The sequence below is a fragment of the Lupinus angustifolius genome, chromosome LG20 (assembly GCF_001865875.1).
Source record: "Lupinus angustifolius cultivar Tanjil chromosome LG20, LupAngTanjil_v1.0, whole genome shotgun sequence".
NCBI lineage: Eukaryota > Viridiplantae > Streptophyta > Magnoliopsida > Fabales > Fabaceae > Lupinus > Lupinus angustifolius.
In genome coordinates, this window is record NC_032028.1 from 4,918,287 (window position 1) to 4,937,670 (window position 19,384).

Here is a 19,384-nt window from a genome sequence, read left to right on the forward strand (position 1 = left end):
TAAAATGAAACCAATCCAAGGTTAGATCACGAACCTAACTTGTGTATTTAAAACATGGAACACTCTAGAATCATGAATGATTGTGACCCACATGAACAAGATGACAGAAACTTTATTGGTGCACTTTTTCTGTTTGCAAGTTGCTAGAATTAGTGGTTGTCATTATTGTTATTGAGAGCCTAATATTAAAGCTTTATTTTTCAGATGAATTAGCCTTAACTCTTACGCATCTTCTTGTACCAGTAACAGCCAAAGGTTCTCATTGTCAAAGATGAAAGATCCAATACCATTTTGTAATCACTGCGTATGATATTTTTTATAACACTTTTTTGTTATCTTAGTTACTTAGCTAACTAGTGTTAGCCCTTAACTCCTCACTATTTAGAATATTGAGTTAGGTAAAAGAATGTAGAATGTGAGGTTTCCACTTATTATGTTCGGTGAAGGTACGCAACCTTGCGTGGCAAGCACATAGTTACTTCCAGGATTTAAACACATGATCTTATGGTTACTAAGAAACAACTTGCGCCAAACTCATCCTTTAGATCACAAATAGAATTTCTCCCTAATACTGAGAATGTGAGGGGATATATTTTTTTAAGTTATTTAATTTAAAAATAATTAAAATCCGAAACATTAAAAATTTACTTTTGCCCAGTATTATGATCTGAACTATGGCTTCTCCACACTCTTAGACTACTACTCCTTATCAAAGTGGATTAAAGAAACAAATTAAAAATATTTTAGAAATGGCTGACAACAAATTGGCATGTTGGAATCCACATTGTGTAAGAATGGCACAGACCACATGACATTAGCACATTTGCTTCTGTTATATATATAGAAAGAGGGAGAAGTTTTGCTTGGGGAGAAGTATATCATAATTTTCATCTTCATTTCTAATAACATTAAGCTATGATACTATGAACCCAGAATTTGATACTGGGTTTTGTGATACTAGGGTGCAGAATGTCAAATCAAACTTTCTTAAATTTTGCTGATAATAGAAAAAAATGCTTCAAAGTACTCTCCACATAATCCAAGAACAAGTCTTTCTTTGAGACATCCTAAGAAGAAGTAATTGTCCCCGGAGAGGACACAAGTTCTAGCAGACAAGAAAGGATGTCTTGAATGATGGGTTTTGGCATGTGGCAACTGAGAAATCATGTCCATGTTTCCAAATATTTTTCTTAGTAACTAGAGTTGTATAAAATCAGAGGTTGTAAAAATTCTAAAATCCGGTTACTTTGTTACTTCATTTCTGTTCAGGGAAATGAACTATGTCCATGACACTGCTAAAATCCGATTTCACAAAAAGTACAAGCTTCAACATCACCTCTATTGTCATTGCTTTGGCTGCATTAATCTGAGTTGAAAAGGGACAATTGTTTAGGCGGAGCCACCTAAACATAGACAAAAGTAGTTGAGGAATATGTGGATCATAAGCCACCTAAGTCCTAACTAAACTACGGTTGTAAGATATCTTAGACATTTATATTACTGTTAGTTTATATCTTATCCCACTATTTTTCACAAATAGATTTACACCTTTGTGTGATGCATGCTTTACAGCCTCCTTGCATTTACTTTTAGTTAAAAACATATTCCAATTCATCATAAAAATGAGAGTATTTTACACTTCTAACAGAACATACAACATAACATTTATTTTGGGTGGATTCAATTGTCAGGAATTGGTTAAATCTTCTCTAAACATTTTTTCTTGCACCTTGTCTTTAATTCTCACCTCATCGTAGACGTGATCCATAGCAAAACTCAAGTATTAATCCATCTTCTGAACCGGACAGAAAACGAGCCTGTCTATTCCGTTCTTCACTCTCACATGGATCAAAATGCACCGTTTATGGTAGCCTTAATGTAATTATAAGAGTAGATTTTAACGTAATAAAAAATTAGTTTGCCATCAAAGATTAATGTAAATTTAACGTTAAAATGGGTAAGATATGGAATAACGGGTATTTTGGTCTATAATAATTAATGCAAAATTAACACGGTAAATTTTCAAATCATCAATTAATTAAATTATCTTTCTTATAATTTTTGAAAGAGTTTAAAATCTATGCACAGTGTAAAGTTTTTTAAAATCTATGCAATTTATAATACTTTTGTTTGAAAGTCAATAATAACTAATATATGAATGGTGGAAATTTGCTGACAGTATAAAAAACATTTACATTGTCCATGTATACATATTAAATCATTTTTTAAAAGCATAAGATGCTAATTTCTTAACCAAAAGGACTCAAATATAGAAACTATGTAAAAAATTGTCACACTACTAATTTCTTAACTGAAGGACTCTACTATAGAAACTATCAAAAAAATTGTCATTCTCTACGATTTTCTCTCCCCTCAACAACTATCAACCTCCTCAAAGCCTGATGGCAATATCGTAAATAACTTACCCACATACGTGCACAGTCATATGCAGTAGCTAAATTTACGAATGCCGTTATGCCACATGACATCAATGACAAATTCCTTATACGTGGCACTCCACTATTGGTTGGAGTCTGCCACATAGCTTCCACGTAACACTAACAACATAAAATTCCAATTATACCCACCACACTGAAACGAATGCAAGATGATGCACTATATAGCAACTCATTCTAACTGCAAAACAAAATAGCTATCACTTTCTCTGTTCTCTCTCTAACTTCATTCATACCTAGCAATGGCGCTTAGGGTCTCACACCCGAACCTTCGGATTCTCTTTCTTCTTTCTCTCCTAGCGATCGCTTCCGCTAAGGTCTTTTTCGAGGAACGCTTCGAAGGTATTATTCATCGCACATTCCATTTCCTCTGTTTTCATTTTAATTTACTAGATCGTGAGCTTAGGTTTTATGTTTTTTATGCATTTCCGGTTTTCAATTTACGAATCTGGTAGCATTTTGTTCAGGATCAATGTTTTTTTGCATGCTTGAGCCTCGATCTGAGTGCTTCGAAATTTTGATTTGTATTTGGAGTAGATCTGTGCATGTGTTTACTGTTTTGGATCTTATTATTAGTCTATATTTAAAATGTGTTGGTTCTTCATCGGATTATGATAATCATAATGATGTAATTGTGAAAAGAGGTTCCGACTGTTGAAGTGTTTGTACCAACATTTACATGCAACTGTGATTTTGATTTCGTAAATTTAATTTATTCAAAAATCTCTGAACCTGAAATGTGCTTTCTCTTACTTCTAATTTTGGTAGTTTTGTTATGTTGATTAAATGGTTATGGTAATTTTGGTTTTCATTAACTTATTTTTTTAAGCTGCCCTTGGATAAAGGCTTGGTTGTTATTTTTGTTCCTAGAGAGTGAGGTTGAGATTTTTATTAGTTATAAATATTTTCCTTTATCTATCTTGATTGTGCATTGTCTATAAATTACTTTGTGCACTTCACATTTGCTTTTTCGATGTCCGTATTCATGATTCTCTGTATTATTTTTAATTGTCTTGAATTAGTATTTGTTTTTTCCCAATGCTTATGTGCATTGTTGTGAATTTTGAAGATGGATGGGAAAGCCGATGGGTTAAGTCTGATTGGAAGAGTGATGAGAAATTGGAAACTATCAAAAAAATTGTCATTCTCTACGATTTTCTCTCCCCTCAACAACTATCAACCTCCTCAAAGCCTGATGGCAATATCGTAAATAACTTACCCACATACGTGCACAGTCATATGCAGTAGCTAAATTTACGAATGCCGTTATGCCACATGACATCAATGACAAATTCCTTATACGTGGCACTCCACTATTGGTTGGAGTCTGCCACATAGCTTCCACGTAACACTAACAACATAAAATTCCAATTATACCCACCACACTGAAACGAATGCAAGATGATGCACTATATAGCAACTCATTCTAACTGCAAAACAAAATAGCTATCACTTTCTCTGTTCTCTCTCTAACTTCATTCATACCTAGCAATGGCGCTTAGGGTCTCACACCCGAACCTTCGGATTCTCTTTCTTCTTTCTCTCCTAGCGATCGCTTCCGCTAAGGTCTTTTTCGAGGAACGCTTCGAAGGTATTATTCATCGCACATTCCATTTCCTCTGTTTTCATTTTAATTTACTAGATCGTGAGCTTAGGTTTTATGTTTTTTATGCATTTCCGGTTTTCAATTTACGAATCTGGTAGCATTTTGTTCAGGATCAATGTTTTTTTGCATGCTTGAGCCTCGATCTGAGTGCTTCGAAATTTTGATTTGTATTTGGAGTAGATCTGTGCATGTGTTTACTGTTTTGGATCTTATTATTAGTCTATATTTAAAATGTGTTGGTTCTTCATCGGATTATGATAATCATAATGATGTAATTGTGAAAAGAGGTTCCGACTGTTGAAGTGTTTGTACCAACATTTACATGCAACTGTGATTTTGATTTCGTAAATTTAATTTATTCAAAAATCTCTGAACCTGAAATGTGCTTTCTCTTACTTCTAATTTTGGTAGTTTTGTTATGTTGATTAAATGGTTATGGTAATTTTGGTTTTCATTAACTTATTTTTTTAAGCTGCCCTTGGATAAAGGCTTGGTTGTTATTTTTGTTCCTAGAGAGTGAGGTTGAGATTTTTATTAGTTATAAATATTTTCCTTTATCTATCTTGATTGTGCATTGTCTATAAATTACTTTGTGCACTTCACATTTGCTTTTTCGATGTCCGTATTCATGATTCTCTGTATTATTTTTAATTGTCTTGAATTAGTATTTGTTTTTTCCCAATGCTTATGTGCATTGTTGTGAATTTTGAAGATGGATGGGAAAGCCGATGGGTTAAGTCTGATTGGAAGAGTGATGAGAAATTGGCTGGGGAGTGGAACTATACTTCTGGTCAATGGAATGGAGATGCCAATGACAAAGGTAAAGTAAATTACTAAGCTGAATAACCGTGTGAATTGTGCCTGCTAGTGTTTAGTTTTACTTATAACTTGATATTAAGTTAGGTTTGCTTGATGTTTGATGTCTCTATAGGTATTCAAACAAGTGAAGACTACAGATTCTATGCTATTTCTGCTGAGTACCCGGAATTCAGCAATAAGGATAAGACCTTAGTCTTCCAATTTTCTGTCAAGCATGAGCAGAAGCTTGACTGTGGTGGTGGTTACATGAAATTGCTCAGCGGTGATGTTGACCAGAAGAAATTTGGTGGGGATACTCCTTACAGGTGAGTTACAGAACCCCTTTTGTGTCTTTGCTTTTTGGCTATGGATGCTTTAGATATGTTAAATTCGCTTCTTTTTGGACATTTGTTTTTCTGTTGCAGTATCATGTTTGGCCCAGATATTTGTGGTTACAGCACCAAGAAAGTACATGCTATTCTCACCTACAATGACACAAACCACTTGATAAAGAAGGACGTTCCTTGTGAGACTGACCAACTCACTCATGTCTATACATTTATCCTACGCCCAGATTCAACCTACAGCATCTTGATTGATAATGTGGAGAAGCAAACCGGTAGTCTATACTCAGATTGGGATCTTCTCCCTCCAAAGAAAATCAAGGACCCCGAGGCCAAAAAGGTATTTTTCTGCTTACTTTTTTTGTTTACATCTTATAGTAGTCTTAGGTATTGATAATTTCTTATCTTAATACTCACAGCCAGAAGATTGGGATGACAAAGAGTTTATTCCTGACCCTGAGGATAAGAAGCCGGAGGTAATAGGATTTTCTAAAAAGCTTCTCATGTTGTACGTTTATGAATTTGTAAGTGTACTTATGTAATAGTATGAGTTGATATCATGCATTTGTAGGGTTATGATGACATCCAAAAAGAGATCCCAGACCCTGATGCTAAGAAGGTATTTGTTGTTTTATTATTTACCATTGTGGTATAATGTGTTTCTAACACTATTGTATTTACTGATAAGTTTAATTGTGTCTCTAGCCCGAAGACTGGGATGATGAGGAAGATGGTGAGTGGACAACACCTACCATTGCCAACCCTGAGTACAAGGGCCCATGGAAAGCAAAGGTTTGTGGAAATTGGAATATATGGTATGTGTTTGGGAATGAATTTATTTTCTAACTTTCCATGCTATGTCACTGCAGAAAATTAAGAACCCTAACTACAAAGGAAAGTGGAAGGCGCCCCTTATTGACAACCCAGGTTTATGTTCATGCTTATTTTGCTGTAGTATTATCTTATTTTATAAAAAAATGTGATTTCTTGTTTTATAAGATATATAGTCAATTGGAGTGTAGCTCATCCATTTAATTAAGGAATGATTTCAACACTTAAACAATGTATTTTTCAGATTTCAAGGATGACCCTGAACTCTATGTTTTCCCCAAGTTGAAGTACGTGGGTATTGAATTGTGGCAGGTAAACTTTTCGTTTTGTTTGCTAAACTGCATTTATTTTATCTTTTTGTATCTAAAACTCTTGACAAGTAAACTGTTTGATTTGCTAGGTGAAATCTGGTACCTTGTTTGACAATGTTTTGATTACTGATGATCCTGAATATGCAAAGCAACTAGCTGAGGAAACATGGGGCAAACAGAAGGATGTAAGTTATTTTTATTCCTTAATATTGTAGTCTTTGGTATATTTTTGAATGATTTGATCTCTTCAATGAAAATATTTTCTTGCAGGCTGAAAAGGCAGCATTTGAAGAGGCTGAGAAGAAGAGCGAGCAGGAGGTAAAAATTCTTGTTGAAATTATTTCTTCCATCAGAGTTTGAAAGAAACTTTTCTTTGCTAATATTGTTTGGAAAAACAAAAATAAATTCTTACATGTCCCTTTTAAACTTTCACCAGGAAACAAAAGATGACCCAGTTGACTCAGATGTAAGTAGTACTACTGTTACCTGAAATTTTGGTTTGTCGTTACTAATGACGCTGTTGAGTATGATTCTAATAAACTGAATATGCTGTTTAGGCTGAGGATGACGAGGAAGATGCTGATGATGCCAATGACTCTGATGCTGACTCAAAAACCGAAGCTGGGGAAGATGGTGAAGCCAAGGAAGAGGATGGACATGTAGGTTTTTCAGCAACTTAACTTTTACATGAATCAAGACTGCATCTGTGTTTTGTATTATATTCTCTTCTCACTCACCTTTTATTTGCAGGATGAGCTCTAGGGATGTTAGCAGAGAGAGGCTACAAGTGCACCATAATTTTAGCCCCTTTCTTTATATCTTTTTAGTTGTAGGAATATTCTCCTAGATAAGTAAACCCTTTAAAGCTGCAAGCAAAAACTTGAGGTGTTGCTTCAATCTTGTTTGCCTATTTCATCTGATTAAAACAGAGGAAAAATTTCTTGTTTGAATCGATCGCTTTTATGTTTTTTGTCAATTGGATTGTTAACTATGCCTCAAAATGCTTGCCAATAATGATATTTTAACCCCAATTTGGTCATCATCCTTCAACCTAAAGTAAGGAAGAATTTGCTGAAGGCTTGAGTGTTATTAGAGTAAACATTGTGAGGAGGAGATGAAATATTTGATCCGTTGGGTTTTTCGGTTGGATTTGAGTTGTGCCTTCGAAGTACTAATAAGTTGGCTAAGTAATAACTAAGATTTGATTTGTGCTCCCTTGATTTTTTCGGCAGATATAACACTGCTCACGTTTGAAAATCTAATCACTCTTTCAATCTTTCATCCATCCTTGTATAAAATGAACAGAAACCATTGCCAAAATAACTATATCTCTCTATTTTCAACCAATCAGATACTACTACTATATATAATATTGTCAACTTAAAAATTAATTCAATATTTCTTTATTTCATATTTGTTAAAATCTAAATGTTGATAATAGGTTAGGCATACGAAATTGGGGTAGAAGATATCAATCAAGTATGAAGGGGCAACGCTTTTTAAAATTATTTATTCACGCTTTCTATTATCGTCAGTTAATAAATTACTATTTTATAGGCAAATAAGAATGTAGGTCCGATAAAAATAGAATATAAAAATTAATTTTTTGAGTGGTGATTACTTAATATTGATGATAAATTACTTAATTTTTTGAGTGGTTTAGATCTGGTCACTAATTCAAACCATTAAATTTCCTTAAAATTAATGGCTAGAATGAGAAATAAATTTAAAAAATTTACTCTTATAATAAGTGAATTTCTCTACATATTTTTTGTCCTTCCACCAATGAATATGATCTACTAATATGCACATTTCTTACCCAAAAAATAAAATTAATATTTATGTATTATCAATGTAAATATCTATATATAATTACTATATTATTCACTTTTCATTTAGATGACTATTTTTAAATAAAATTTAATATGTATATACTGATAGTGTAAGAGTTTTTATACTATCAATAAATTATCTATCATTGATCTATTAACTAATATTGACTCTCATAGATTTAATCTCTTTTAAATAAATGATAAAATATAGATTCAGATAATACAATAATAATATATAAAATTGAGAAACAATATTGCACTACATTTTTTCTCAAAAAAAAAAGCATAATTCAATTCCACTACACGAGAACGAAGACCCATCTCCAAAGCTAGTAGCTACTAGCTACAGACCAAGGAGCATAGCCTTAAAGTTCAGCCTTGAAGGTCGAACAAAAACCAATAAACCAATGTTTACTCATTTGTTTTATGTAAATTTGCTACCATGAATTTGCAGATCATTCTATTTCGGTAGCTATAATTGCCACGACCATGCCATAACACCCGAAGATGATCTATAACAAGAGATTGTGCAATAACTCTATTTCTAAGAAGATAAAACACTAATAGATGTATAAACTGAAGTTCACATTTTTATCATCGATTCCCTTACAGGCTTAATGACAATCATATAAAGTTAATAGATGAACAATACCTTATTTTATGAAGAAAAAAATCCAAACATATCATAATCATATAAGTGTCATCATATTATAATATAATAAAATTCTAGAAATTCAATGAATTTTTTTAATTAAACCTTCAACAATCAACTATCATATTTTATTCTTTTTCAACAAACATCCCATTATCATAATAAGGGAGCTTCTTTTAACCCCACCCCATTTTTCATTTGGCACCATCATTCCCTAATTTTTATTATAATTTCAAAATAACCCCTTTTATTTTTCTTGCAGAAATTTATGAAACGCCAAGACATTTCTGGCAATAACTATATTCACCAGTCACCACTGTCGAAAACATCCATAAAAGTGGATAAATTATTAAATATGATATCGGAAAGAAATGAGGTAATTTATTTGATAGCTTCGGCAGTTGAATTTTTGGGAAGGAACAAAAGAGATATATTTTTTAATTTTTAATTTTAAATTAAAAATATTATATGATTTTTATAAATAAGTAGATAATTATAAAATATATTTCATAATAATCTATCATTTTATTGCTTATTCGTTTAAAATGTCATTATATAATAACATTTAATTTAAAATTGAAAAATGTGTTTTTCCATTTTTATGTGTTTTTTCCCAAATGAATACAAAGGTACAAAACCTTAATTTATTTTTTCATTAGATTCCATCAGCATTCAACTACCTTCCCATCACTCAAAACATAGGAAAATGATCTTTTACTCCAAAGTTTGTCTTAAATCATCGATCAAACAAAAATAAAAATAATAATAAATGATCAATTTTTTAATTAACATAATATATTTTAATTGGTACAAGATATATTTGGAAATATACTATCTCAAAAAGAATGTAAGAAAATTCTAGATTAGCTCCACAAGGAATGCATCCTCAGCTCTGAAACCTTTATTTAACTTTAATTATTATAAATAATGAAACCACTTTAGACTTTAATTTTATTATTATTATTGAAGGGATAATTTAACATTTTAAATTATTTTCAAAAGAGAATCTCATCTATCAGGAACAAACACAGAATTACACACACCCAAATCAAGTGAGACATAAGCGACAGAAAGCAACTCAACTATTTACAAAAAGAACAACACTAAAAAAACATTCATATGTCTCCTCCAGCTGTTGATTTTGGCTTCTTCACAATCAAAACAGCGCAATTTGCATTCTGTGCGCAGTGATTGCTCACGCTTCCAAGGAAAGCCCTGCAATTCAACAACCCAATACCAATTAACTCGAGTTTACACCGGATAAAAGATGAAAGTTGTGTTATTCAATCGCCGAACAATTTACATATACATAGATAATTAGATACACATTTGCTTTAATTAATCAGGGTTAATAGGATGCACTATAAAGCATGGACTAACCTCTTGATAACACCATAACCGTGGCTACCCATGACTAGAATATCAGCACCCAACTTTTGAGTCATCTCACAGATTACATCTCTTGGGTCACCATGCCCTACCTTCATCTCCACCTTAACAATTCAATTCATGATTTTTACACAAATCAGCTAAGACAAAGTGAGAAAGACATGCATGTTATATTATTGTATACGTACATTTTGGAGATTGTTACACAATTTCTTAGCTTTCTCTAAGACAACTTCAGCCACTTGCTCCTTATACTTATCCATGGTTGCCATTACATCAGTGGAAAATAAATACCCTGTAACACAAACACAGCATCACCAAAAGCAATTAGCTGATACAATAAAATCAGAAACAATTTCTCAGTGATTACATAATAATAATCTTGATTGTAGTTACCTGTGCCATCGAAAGCAGAATAAACAGCACGAGGGGGCTTGACATAGAGGAGGATAAGGGTATCTTTGGAATTTTCAAAAATGAGGTTTTTGAGGCACCATGATAGGGCATACATACTCTCTTCCCCTTCATCAACTGCCACTAGGATCCGGCGTTCATTTTCTGCAACTTGAGACATTTTGGAGAGATTTAGATGCTAAACCTTAACAATGGATAATGATTGAAATGTCTTTGTCTTGTATTTAGTGTTATCAATGTGACCACTTTATTGATTATTATATACTATAGAGAGAGGTGTGGGGGCATTGCATGTTTTTTAATCTGTTGGCGGTTGCTTGGTTTGGGCTTCTGGTTTTGTTGTATATCAACAATACTGGCTTTCAATATTGCAAATGATATATTTTCTTATTAAATCTTCCTATTCATATAAAATTGTGTTATGAAATAATATTTTATTTATTAATAATTAATTTATAAATAATATATGTCATTTTTTTATGGGTAAGATGATAAGTAATAGAATATAACATTCATTTTGAAGGTTTATTAACATGTTTTTGTTTAAGTGAAATATCCATCATCTTAAGAGTACTTATCTTTCGAACTTATTTTTTATTAGGTGCATGAATCCCTTCTAACCTGATTTTTTAAATTTAAGATTGTGTGGGAGTTTGTTTCTTGAGATGAAGAGATTTTGGTGTATTTATGTTCTGATACTTTTATTTAAAAGTGACTAGTAATTAATCATAATTAAATTGTGAGTGATATGCCAATTCAATTTTTTTTATCTTTCTAAAAACAAACGTGGTGACCTATCATTTATAATGTGTAGTTTACATATCATAAATATCAAATATAATATTTTGTGTTAAATATTTGTAATCTATAGTTGAATTTAAATTGAACATTGATGTTCTACATTAAAAAAATAATAGTTATAATGTAACAAAGAAAAAATAGTTAACCACATAATATGAAACATATATTGGGTAAAAAGGAAACATTAGATTATATATTGGTAAAAATTAGAAAATATGAGGACAAAATAGGGAGAACCATAAATTACACCATGATGGATGGTTATTTTGGGTTTTTCATTTATAAGTAGTATAGATATTAAACAATGAAAATATGTAGTGGATAATATGGTTTTGTGTAGCTTGCCAGTTTTAGAATGACAAACCAGCCCACAGAATTAAAGCATCAGTCACAGTAATAATTCCTAAGCCCCTAAGTATCTCAATTCACTTATCCGTTTCGAACATTCAAAAACGAAAATATGTTAATTGAGAAAATGATTGGTAATAAGCATGGGGATGTAGCTCAGATGGTAGAGCGCTCGCTTAGCATGCGAGAGGTACGGGGATCGATACCCCGCATCTCCATCTTTTGTTCTTAGTCGTGTCATTTTTCTTCCTAATACAATTCTAAAAGGATTTATTAGCAGTACTTAAACGAAAGAGGTCATGGACTAGTCTAGACACATGAGCTTGAATCTTCCTTTTTACGTTTTCCATTTCTTTTCCACCACAAATTGGATGTTATGTACAATTTGGGAGAGTACATCGAAGCCTAGACAATCAAAGCTCTTTATCCTGGCTGCACCATTGCTCTATATTTATTTAAAGTAGTTATGTACACGTTGGACTTCTTCACAGTCTACAATCTGATAGTGAATAGGTTCCTTGTACTGTTAAATCATATTGTACACAAAAATAATATATTTCATACAAATCTCTCTACATGTTAAAAAAAATAACGTGTAACAAAATGATAATTCATTAATTGGTTTACAAAAGTAACATATATCACTCTCTCTCATGATGTAGGAGAATTTATAAGATGACATATTATTACTCTAACTATAATGCACCTCAAGTAGAATCTTAACTATATCCATTCTAAATGAAATATTTAAGTTTTCAGTGCATCCCTGTATGGCTCAACGAAATCTAATACATTACATAATACATAACAGACAGAGAAAGACATAAAAGAGCAGACAAAATATATGACATGGCCTCTCCTTCCTCCAAAACAAACCAATACAGTAGATATTGCTGCATGATTAAGTATCCAATGCACTCTTGAAGCAATCACTACATCCAATATTTAGTTTGGCATATTCCATTCCCAAGCCTTATTTGTATAACATTTGGTACAACTCACGTTTACATTCATTTCTCTACTTTAAACATGTGATACCTTGATATTCAATTAGAGTCACATAAATCAAAAGTTGTCCTAAGCCATGTAATGTTAGCATGGTCTGGAGTCTGGCTTGAATTGTATTGTCTCATAAAATAGGTTGAAACTTGAATGGCATCCTCCAATCTTCGTGACACTACTTTTTGTGAGCTTTGTGCATTAACAAAGGGAATCCCTGTAGTTTTGCATTGAAATCAGATTCTTGCAACTATCCTGTTGCACTCTGCCCTGGTACTTTCTTGATTCCACTTCCTCTCATCAATACTCTAACTTTCTCAACTTCATCCCATCTCCCTTCTTCTGCGTAAATGTTAGACAACAACACATAATTCCCAGAATTCCATGGTTCAAGATCAATGAGTTGTTTAGCTGCAATTTCTGCAATTTTCCTTTCACCATAAGTTCGACAAGCACTAAGCAGTGCACCCCATAAGGCTGCAGTTGGTTTCATGGGCATGCTTCTAATCAACTCATAAGCTTCCCTCACATGTCCACAGCGCCCAAGCATATCAACTACACAACCATAGTGCTCCAATTTTGGCGAAAGCTGAAACTTTACAACCATAGACTCAAACAACTCAGACCATCTATCGACTAAACCTGCATGAGCACAACAAGCCAAAACCCCTACAAAAGAGGAATCAGAAGGTTTCACACCTTCACGTACCATCTTCTCAAACAACTCAACCCCAACTTCACCCTTTCCGTTATACGCTAAACCCGATATCATTGCATTCCAAGAAACAACATTTTTACATGCCATTTCATTAAAAATGCTCCATGCAAGTTCTAGATTACCACATTTACAATAGAAATCCACAAGTGAATTCCCCACAGCAATGACATCTCTTAATAATCCTTTATCATTTGCATAAGAACGTATCCATTCTGCAACATCCAAAGCTCCTAAACGAGCACAAACAGGAAGCACTGTCACCAATGTGGCATCATCCGGCTCAAAACCCTTATCCAACATCTCACGAAAAACCTCAAGAGCTTTCTCATCCTCATTCCTCTCCGCTAAACAAGAAATCATAATGTTCCACGAAACAACACTCCGTTCCTTCATCTTCCCAAAAAGCCTCAAACCTCTGTCCAAATCACCCACCTTACAAAACCCACGAACCATTAAGTTCCAAACAATAACATCCCTCTCACGCATTTCACCAAACACCTTGTCAGCATCCTCCATTCCCTCACAACCAGCATAAAACTCCACCAACCCAACACGAATAGAACAATGTCGCGCATACCCAAGGCCCAAAGCCTGCTTATGAACACACTGCCCAAGTCTAAAATGACGGAGATTGACAACAGCCTTAAGTAACGGTGCGAAAGTGTACTCATCAGGTGAAATGGAACGTGCGTTCATTTCAGAGAAGATGTGGAAGGAAAAGTGGTGGGGTGGGGATAAGGAATAACCTTTGATCATAGAATTAAAGAGGAGAATGTTGGGGTTGTGGGTTTGGTCAAAGATGAGAGAAGCATAATGCATTTTGTGAAGAGAGGAACAAATGGAGACAAAGTGAGAGAGGATTTGGTTAGATTGGTTGAGGCCATGGCGGAAGATGTGAGCGTGGATTTGAGTGAGTTGAGTTCGGGTGTTGCGACCGTGAAGCAAATGTAGAATTTTGCGTTCAATCTTCTGCAAACTTTTGGTCATTGCGGATGCTGCACCTACTTCGTACCTCTCATCAAAACTTCACTTGTTCCTTCAATATGATTTTCAGAATCGGAGGGGGAAATTATATTCAATTTAACTCTCAAATAATAACATTATTTTATATTTTTAACTCTCATCTTTTCAATCCTTCCCCATTTATCATATCTATCCAAACATCTTCTCCAGTTATGCGAGAACAATGAATCAAAATTTGCATACAAATTTATGCAATATTATCACCAATTTAGTTACATTTTTCCTATGATTTTTGACATGGCTAAACAATAAATTTCCAATATACGTAATGTTTTTTTTCTTTTCAAAACTTGTATTCATTTTATCAACAAGATGTTGGTCTAGAACCACATCTAGGCACTCCAAAAGGGTAATCCAAAAGGTGAGGGTATACATGTATAAAAAAAAACTTATATTCATTCATATATTTGCAATAAATGTATGAGAAAAATGTTTACGATGACAGTGTAGAGTTTTGTAAAATGACATGGCATGTTCTACCATTTATGTTTTATATGTTTGGATCCCTTCCTTCTATATTTTCTGAATTCATCCCTGTTTTGATTATGAAGATTTTTCTCTCTTTCACGAGGACTTACACCAAATTGCCAATGATAATGCCATACCAAAAGCACTGTTTATAGTTAAAGAAAATGTTATTGATTAAAATATTAAAGGGAGATCCGTAGATAAAATAGAAACTAAAATTTATACAGAAATAATCGATTAAACAGAAATTTTCCAATGACTACTTATATAAATCAACCCCAATCAACCATTCAACCTTGATCAACTCCGATCCTTACATGCATGTGGTTGCGGTGGTGAGTTGAACCGAAACCCTTTCACTGAGCTGGTTTTTGTTAAAAGTAATGCAGTGTGAACTGAAATGTTTCATTGGACTGCTATCTTACAAGCCACTCAAAGCTTGTTTGCTCCATTTCTTTTACTATGAAGTATGAACTAATTATTATCTTGTCCTAAAATATGTGGACGGATCGGTTAATCTTTGAATGCTCAAGATAAATCCGAACTATAACATATTCAATGCATGGTCATACAAAAAAGGGGAAGACTAAGGTTTCGGGGGTCAAGATTTTAAACAAACAAGGAGTTGAAGGAAGATGCAAATCTTAGGACAAAAATATGAATAAGTTGGGCAAAGTAAGGCAAGTAACACACTCTTGTCGTCATGTGTTTGTTATAGATTGTGTTTTTCATTTTGATTATAAGTGTGAGATTATAAACTGAAAAATAAATCAACCCATCTTTTGGAATTAGTTACTTTTTGCTTCTTTTTTAGTTTGTAAGTTTTTTCTACACAGACTAAGTTAATTATCATGCTTAGTTTATAAACCAATACATGAACACAAAGAAAGAATCCTAGGTTACACCGTTACAGGTAGGTGCTAGCTAGTTATTGAACAGAAGGGTGAACATTATAGATAGTTTTGAATATATTTTGTTAGCTCATAGTTGAAGAAAATGAAAGAAAAGATTTGGAACCATTTCATCAATATATTTTATGGTTCTAAAACTTTTCATTTCCCTTTTTTGACTTCCAAAATTCAATTCCCCTATTTGATGTAATTGTTTTTACCCTAGCCATGCAGGGATAAAAATTCAGTGTCCTAAATTCGTTACTCATTACATCCAAAATATGTTGCTAGCTTATTTTACATTGATTATCCATGGCACTAGCTCATTTTAAATCCATTCATTCATTGTTCGTGGTATAACCTCCAAATTATTCAGTTAAGAAATCCAGTTACTGTTGGGTGAATTTTCCACAACACTTTTAAGTTTTAACGAGATATTCACTTTAATGAGTCATGATTATTTAAACATAGCAAAGGAACGAGGCCTTCCCATGCACATTCTCTCATCTCATACCTATTGGTTCCTTTTCGAAATTTTCCATCTAGGACCAATTAAGAAAACTAATTAATCGAAACAGTTTTTTATTAGTTTGGCGGTGGGGTACGATTAAGAAAAATTTAAAAACAGTTTTTTTTTTTAAAGAGCTCAATATATAAGCAACCAAAAGAAAATGGGACATAGCGAATACATGAGTTTCCACTCTCCACGTAACAAAAAGGTTCCATCCAATGATTCCAACTTATAAAATACTAACTTACAAAAATGTCAATGTCAAATAATCTAAATCTACTTTATGTCTTTGTCCATATAGCTAGATATGCAAACATCTTTTTCCTAAATCCAAATATGTATCTATCATCATGGCATAATTATAGCGCTAACCCCATTTGGAACCCCCAAAAATAAAAGGGCAAAGTTTATCCTCTCATTTTCTGCCATAATCCCGACAACTATCTCACACAATTTGCATAAACAACAAAAAGCTTAAGACACAAATCTGCAAACAAAAACACATACATCTTTCAATTTTGGTCTGAGGGTGTTGGTTTAGGTCTGTCCTTGTTTGCACTATTACTCTAGGGCCTAAGCTAACTAATAGGACTTGCCCCACACCACGTGTATTCTGTAATAATCACATTTTTCACAATAATTTAGTGTTCCCAATGGATGATTTTTCAACGATGTAACTTGACACGGTAAGATAAGCACATCATCATCACGATAAAGACATTGGTACTTAGCCATAAACCAAGAATTTAGCCAATATATAATTTTTATTTTCTTAGATAGATAGTAATATAAGTGATATTAATTAATCTGATAAATGGCAAGTAACATCACGATAAGACAATGGGTAATGAAGAAACATGATATTCATATTTCACCACCAAATGAAGGGATAACATCATACATGGGGTGAGATAATAATCTTAAAGCTAAACTTGATAACAATAAAATAATATTGATGATAATAATAATAGTGGTAGTTAATACTGATCTGTACAATTTGATGAAAAGTTGTGTTCAAATTTGTTACCTTGAGGAAACGGGGTTTAAGGCTCTTGCGAGGCCATTCATAGCCCCGTAACCCTTTGAACTAAATCCCAAGCACCCAAGCAAACCCTGTCTATAGGGCAAAAAGGTCTTTTTCCTCAACTCCTCCGCTTGAGCCCTGTTCGCTTTATAGTGCAACTCATGCAATGATGGCCTCTTCCCAACACCGTTCATGGGCTTTCCGGTAATTTTCTTCCCACTCCCCTTCGGTTTCTGAATCCCCTCCTTCGAAACAGGGGTATTATGGAGATTTTGATGATTCGTTTTCTTCTCCTTGGTGTTTGGTGAAAACGAAATAGTAGACCAGAACTTGTTGTTACTTCTTCCTTCACTTTTGCTTCTGAGAAAGTCTTTCAAGAAAACCCATCTCTTCGAGCTTCTTCCAGCTGAAGAAGAACGAGAAGAAGAAGCTGAAACACAAGGTGTTGTTCTCTCTTCCACATCCTCTTCAACTTTCTCCTTTTCATTTTCAGTTGAATCGTTACTATTCTTGATGTTGTTGTTGTTGTTGTTGTTGTTGTTTTCTGCATGATCATCTTCTTTCTCACTCCACTCCAAATGCGTGTTGTTCCTAAGAGGAGACATAGATCTGGTTCTTCTTCTCACCGACTTATCTCTAAGTCTCAGATCTCTACCACGTACAACAACAATCTCATTTTCACGATCTTCATCATCTTCTTCATCTTCTTCTTCCAGATCCAGCAATGGAGCAAGAACTTGAGGTCTCTCAAGGTGGGTTGAGAGCTTCATAGGCCGGATCTGACCGTTTAAGAACAACTCATCAGCCGAACTCATCGAACCGGATCCTCCTGAACCGGTTAACCCGAACCGGGCCGAGAACTCAAAGTCAGAAGAAGAAGAAGCATTGTTGTTGTTACAGTTCTGATAAGATGAAGAATAAGAAGATGTTATAGAAAAGTGCATTGGGCTGGCGGGAGCACTGTAGAAAAAACCAGGCATGGGCGGGCCTCGGCCCGGGCTTGAAGGAGCACTGACATAAGGGGTAGAACAGGTACTATCAAAGTCTTGAAAGAAATGAGGAGTTAGAGATGGTTGATGTTCAACATTGTTGGTGGGTTTTTGGAGAAGTTCCATTATTGAGAGGTGTGTGTGAAGGAGAATGAAAGGGTTTGGGAGTTGGGAGAAGAGTGGCACAAAAGAAGTAAATAAATATTGGAAAGTGACAAGATTGGATGAAATTGCCCTTCTTTCTAACCTTTTATATCCTTATTTGCCATTCCATTCATTATTCATTCTTCCTGCCTACTTTTATCGCCTCACCCTACCCTATGTGTCACTTCCATTTATTTTTTAGACAAACCAAACTATATGATAATTAGATGCTTCTCAAAGATGATGATATCATCCTTGTAAAAAGTATTCCTAGAGCTTCTTTGGTTGGATTGCTGAAATAATTATTCTACACTATTCTTACAAATTCTCATAATTAGAAGATAGAACAAAGTATTTCTATTATTTTTTATTAATGATTGACTTTGTGACAAGCAAACTCACTTTTTGAATTATTCATATTTTATTATCTTCTTATCCTTTCCTATGTGTATCATTCCCTTATTAAGTGAATAAACCCTTACTCTTAATTAATCTTGCTCATAGAGGGCATTCATTTTCTTGAAACCGTCATCATAGTAATATGAATAATGGATAAATGACATTACCATTCAATGCCTTCCCACCCTTCGTCCAGTTTATATTGTTTCTGGCCTTTTTACCTTTCTATTTCATTTTAAATGTTAATATATGAATATAAAGGGAGATGTATAATGTATACCAAAAGAAAATGGAGATTGAGAAATGAATAAAGCTATTAATCAATGCCATTCCGTTTGGGTAATAAAATATATAAGTAATATAATGATATTTATGTATTTTTTAAAGAATGTAATGAATTGTTACTATAAAAATCTATACATAGTCAATATACTATT

At 33.5% G+C, this 19,384-nt stretch overlaps 4 protein-coding genes and 1 non-coding gene across 6 annotated transcripts; 2 read left to right on the forward strand and 3 right to left on the reverse strand.

The window, feature by feature from the left end:
* On the forward strand, positions 2,632 to 7,377 carry LOC109335991 (calreticulin). 2 transcript variants are annotated; one of them, XM_019572303.1, is made up of 14 exons: positions 2,632 to 2,798; positions 4,775 to 4,882; positions 4,994 to 5,186; positions 5,286 to 5,544; positions 5,624 to 5,680; positions 5,776 to 5,823; positions 5,910 to 5,996; positions 6,074 to 6,131; positions 6,280 to 6,347; positions 6,436 to 6,531; positions 6,617 to 6,664; positions 6,783 to 6,812; positions 6,904 to 7,005; positions 7,097 to 7,377. In XM_019572303.1, the coding sequence occupies exons 1-14, from the start codon at positions 2,699 to 2,701 to the stop codon at positions 7,106 to 7,108; spliced, it is 1,266 nt and encodes a 421-aa protein (XP_019427848.1). In that variant the 5' UTR covers positions 2,632 to 2,698; the 3' UTR covers positions 7,109 to 7,377. The 2 variants fall into 2 exon arrangements, with proteins under 2 accessions (XP_019427848.1, XP_019427847.1); XM_019572302.1 differs by lacking the exon at positions 2,632 to 2,798 and adding an exon at positions 3,882 to 4,047.
* Positions 9,768 to 10,859, reverse strand: LOC109335992 (universal stress protein A-like protein). The gene is made up of 4 exons (XM_019572304.1): positions 10,616 to 10,859; positions 10,408 to 10,514; positions 10,211 to 10,323; positions 9,768 to 10,045 (listed from the first exon to the last, which is right to left on the reverse strand). The coding sequence occupies exons 1-4, from the start codon at positions 10,791 to 10,793 to the stop codon at positions 9,946 to 9,948; spliced, it is 498 nt and encodes a 165-aa protein (XP_019427849.1). The 5' UTR covers positions 10,794 to 10,859; the 3' UTR covers positions 9,768 to 9,945.
* Positions 11,928 to 12,000, forward strand: TRNAA-AGC. Its single transcript has one exon. It is a non-coding gene; the product is annotated as a tRNA-Ala (tRNA).
* LOC109335990 (pentatricopeptide repeat-containing protein At1g09190) lies at positions 13,005 to 14,544 on the reverse strand. Its single transcript, XM_019572301.1, has one exon. It carries the CDS (start codon positions 14,484 to 14,486, stop codon positions 13,032 to 13,034), a length of 1,455 nt encoding a protein of 484 aa, XP_019427846.1. The 5' UTR covers positions 14,487 to 14,544; the 3' UTR covers positions 13,005 to 13,031.
* On the reverse strand, positions 17,237 to 18,530 carry LOC109335419 (homeobox protein 13). The gene has a single exon (XM_019571555.1). It carries the CDS (start codon positions 18,528 to 18,530, stop codon positions 17,415 to 17,417), a length of 1,116 nt encoding a protein of 371 aa, XP_019427100.1. The 3' UTR covers positions 17,237 to 17,414.

What these genes read in the sequence shown, in the direction of transcription:
- LOC109335991 (XM_019572303.1), top strand. Translation starts at nt 2,699, where the DNA reads ATGGCGCTTAGGGTCTCACACCCGAACCTTCGGATTCTCTTTCTTCTT. An exon ending in TTTCGAGGAACGCTTCGAAG is followed by an intron (nt 2,799 to 4,774) that starts GTATTATTCATC and finishes TGAATTTTGAAG; the next exon opens with ATGGATGGGAAAGCCGATGG. An exon ending in CTGAGGATAAGAAGCCGGAG is followed by an intron (nt 5,681 to 5,775) that starts GTAATAGGATTT and finishes ATGCATTTGTAG; the next exon opens with GGTTATGATGACATCCAAAA.
- LOC109335992 (XM_019572304.1), bottom strand. Translation starts at nt 10,793, where the DNA reads ATGTCTCAAGTTGCAGAAAATGAACGCCGGATCCTAGTGGCAGTTGAT. An exon ending in TTCTGCTTTCGATGGCACAG is followed by an intron (nt 10,515 to 10,615) that starts GTAACTACAATC and finishes TTTGTGTTACAG; the next exon opens with GGTATTTATTTTCCACTGAT. An exon ending in GGTTATGGTGTTATCAAGAG is followed by an intron (nt 10,046 to 10,210) that starts GTTAGTCCATGC and finishes GTTGAATTGCAG; the next exon opens with GGCTTTCCTTGGAAGCGTGA.
- LOC109335990 (XM_019572301.1), bottom strand. Translation starts at nt 14,486, where the DNA reads ATGACCAAAAGTTTGCAGAAGATTGAACGCAAAATTCTACATTTGCTT.
- LOC109335419 (XM_019571555.1), bottom strand. Translation starts at nt 18,530, where the DNA reads ATGGAACTTCTCCAAAAACCCACCAACAATGTTGAACATCAACCATCT.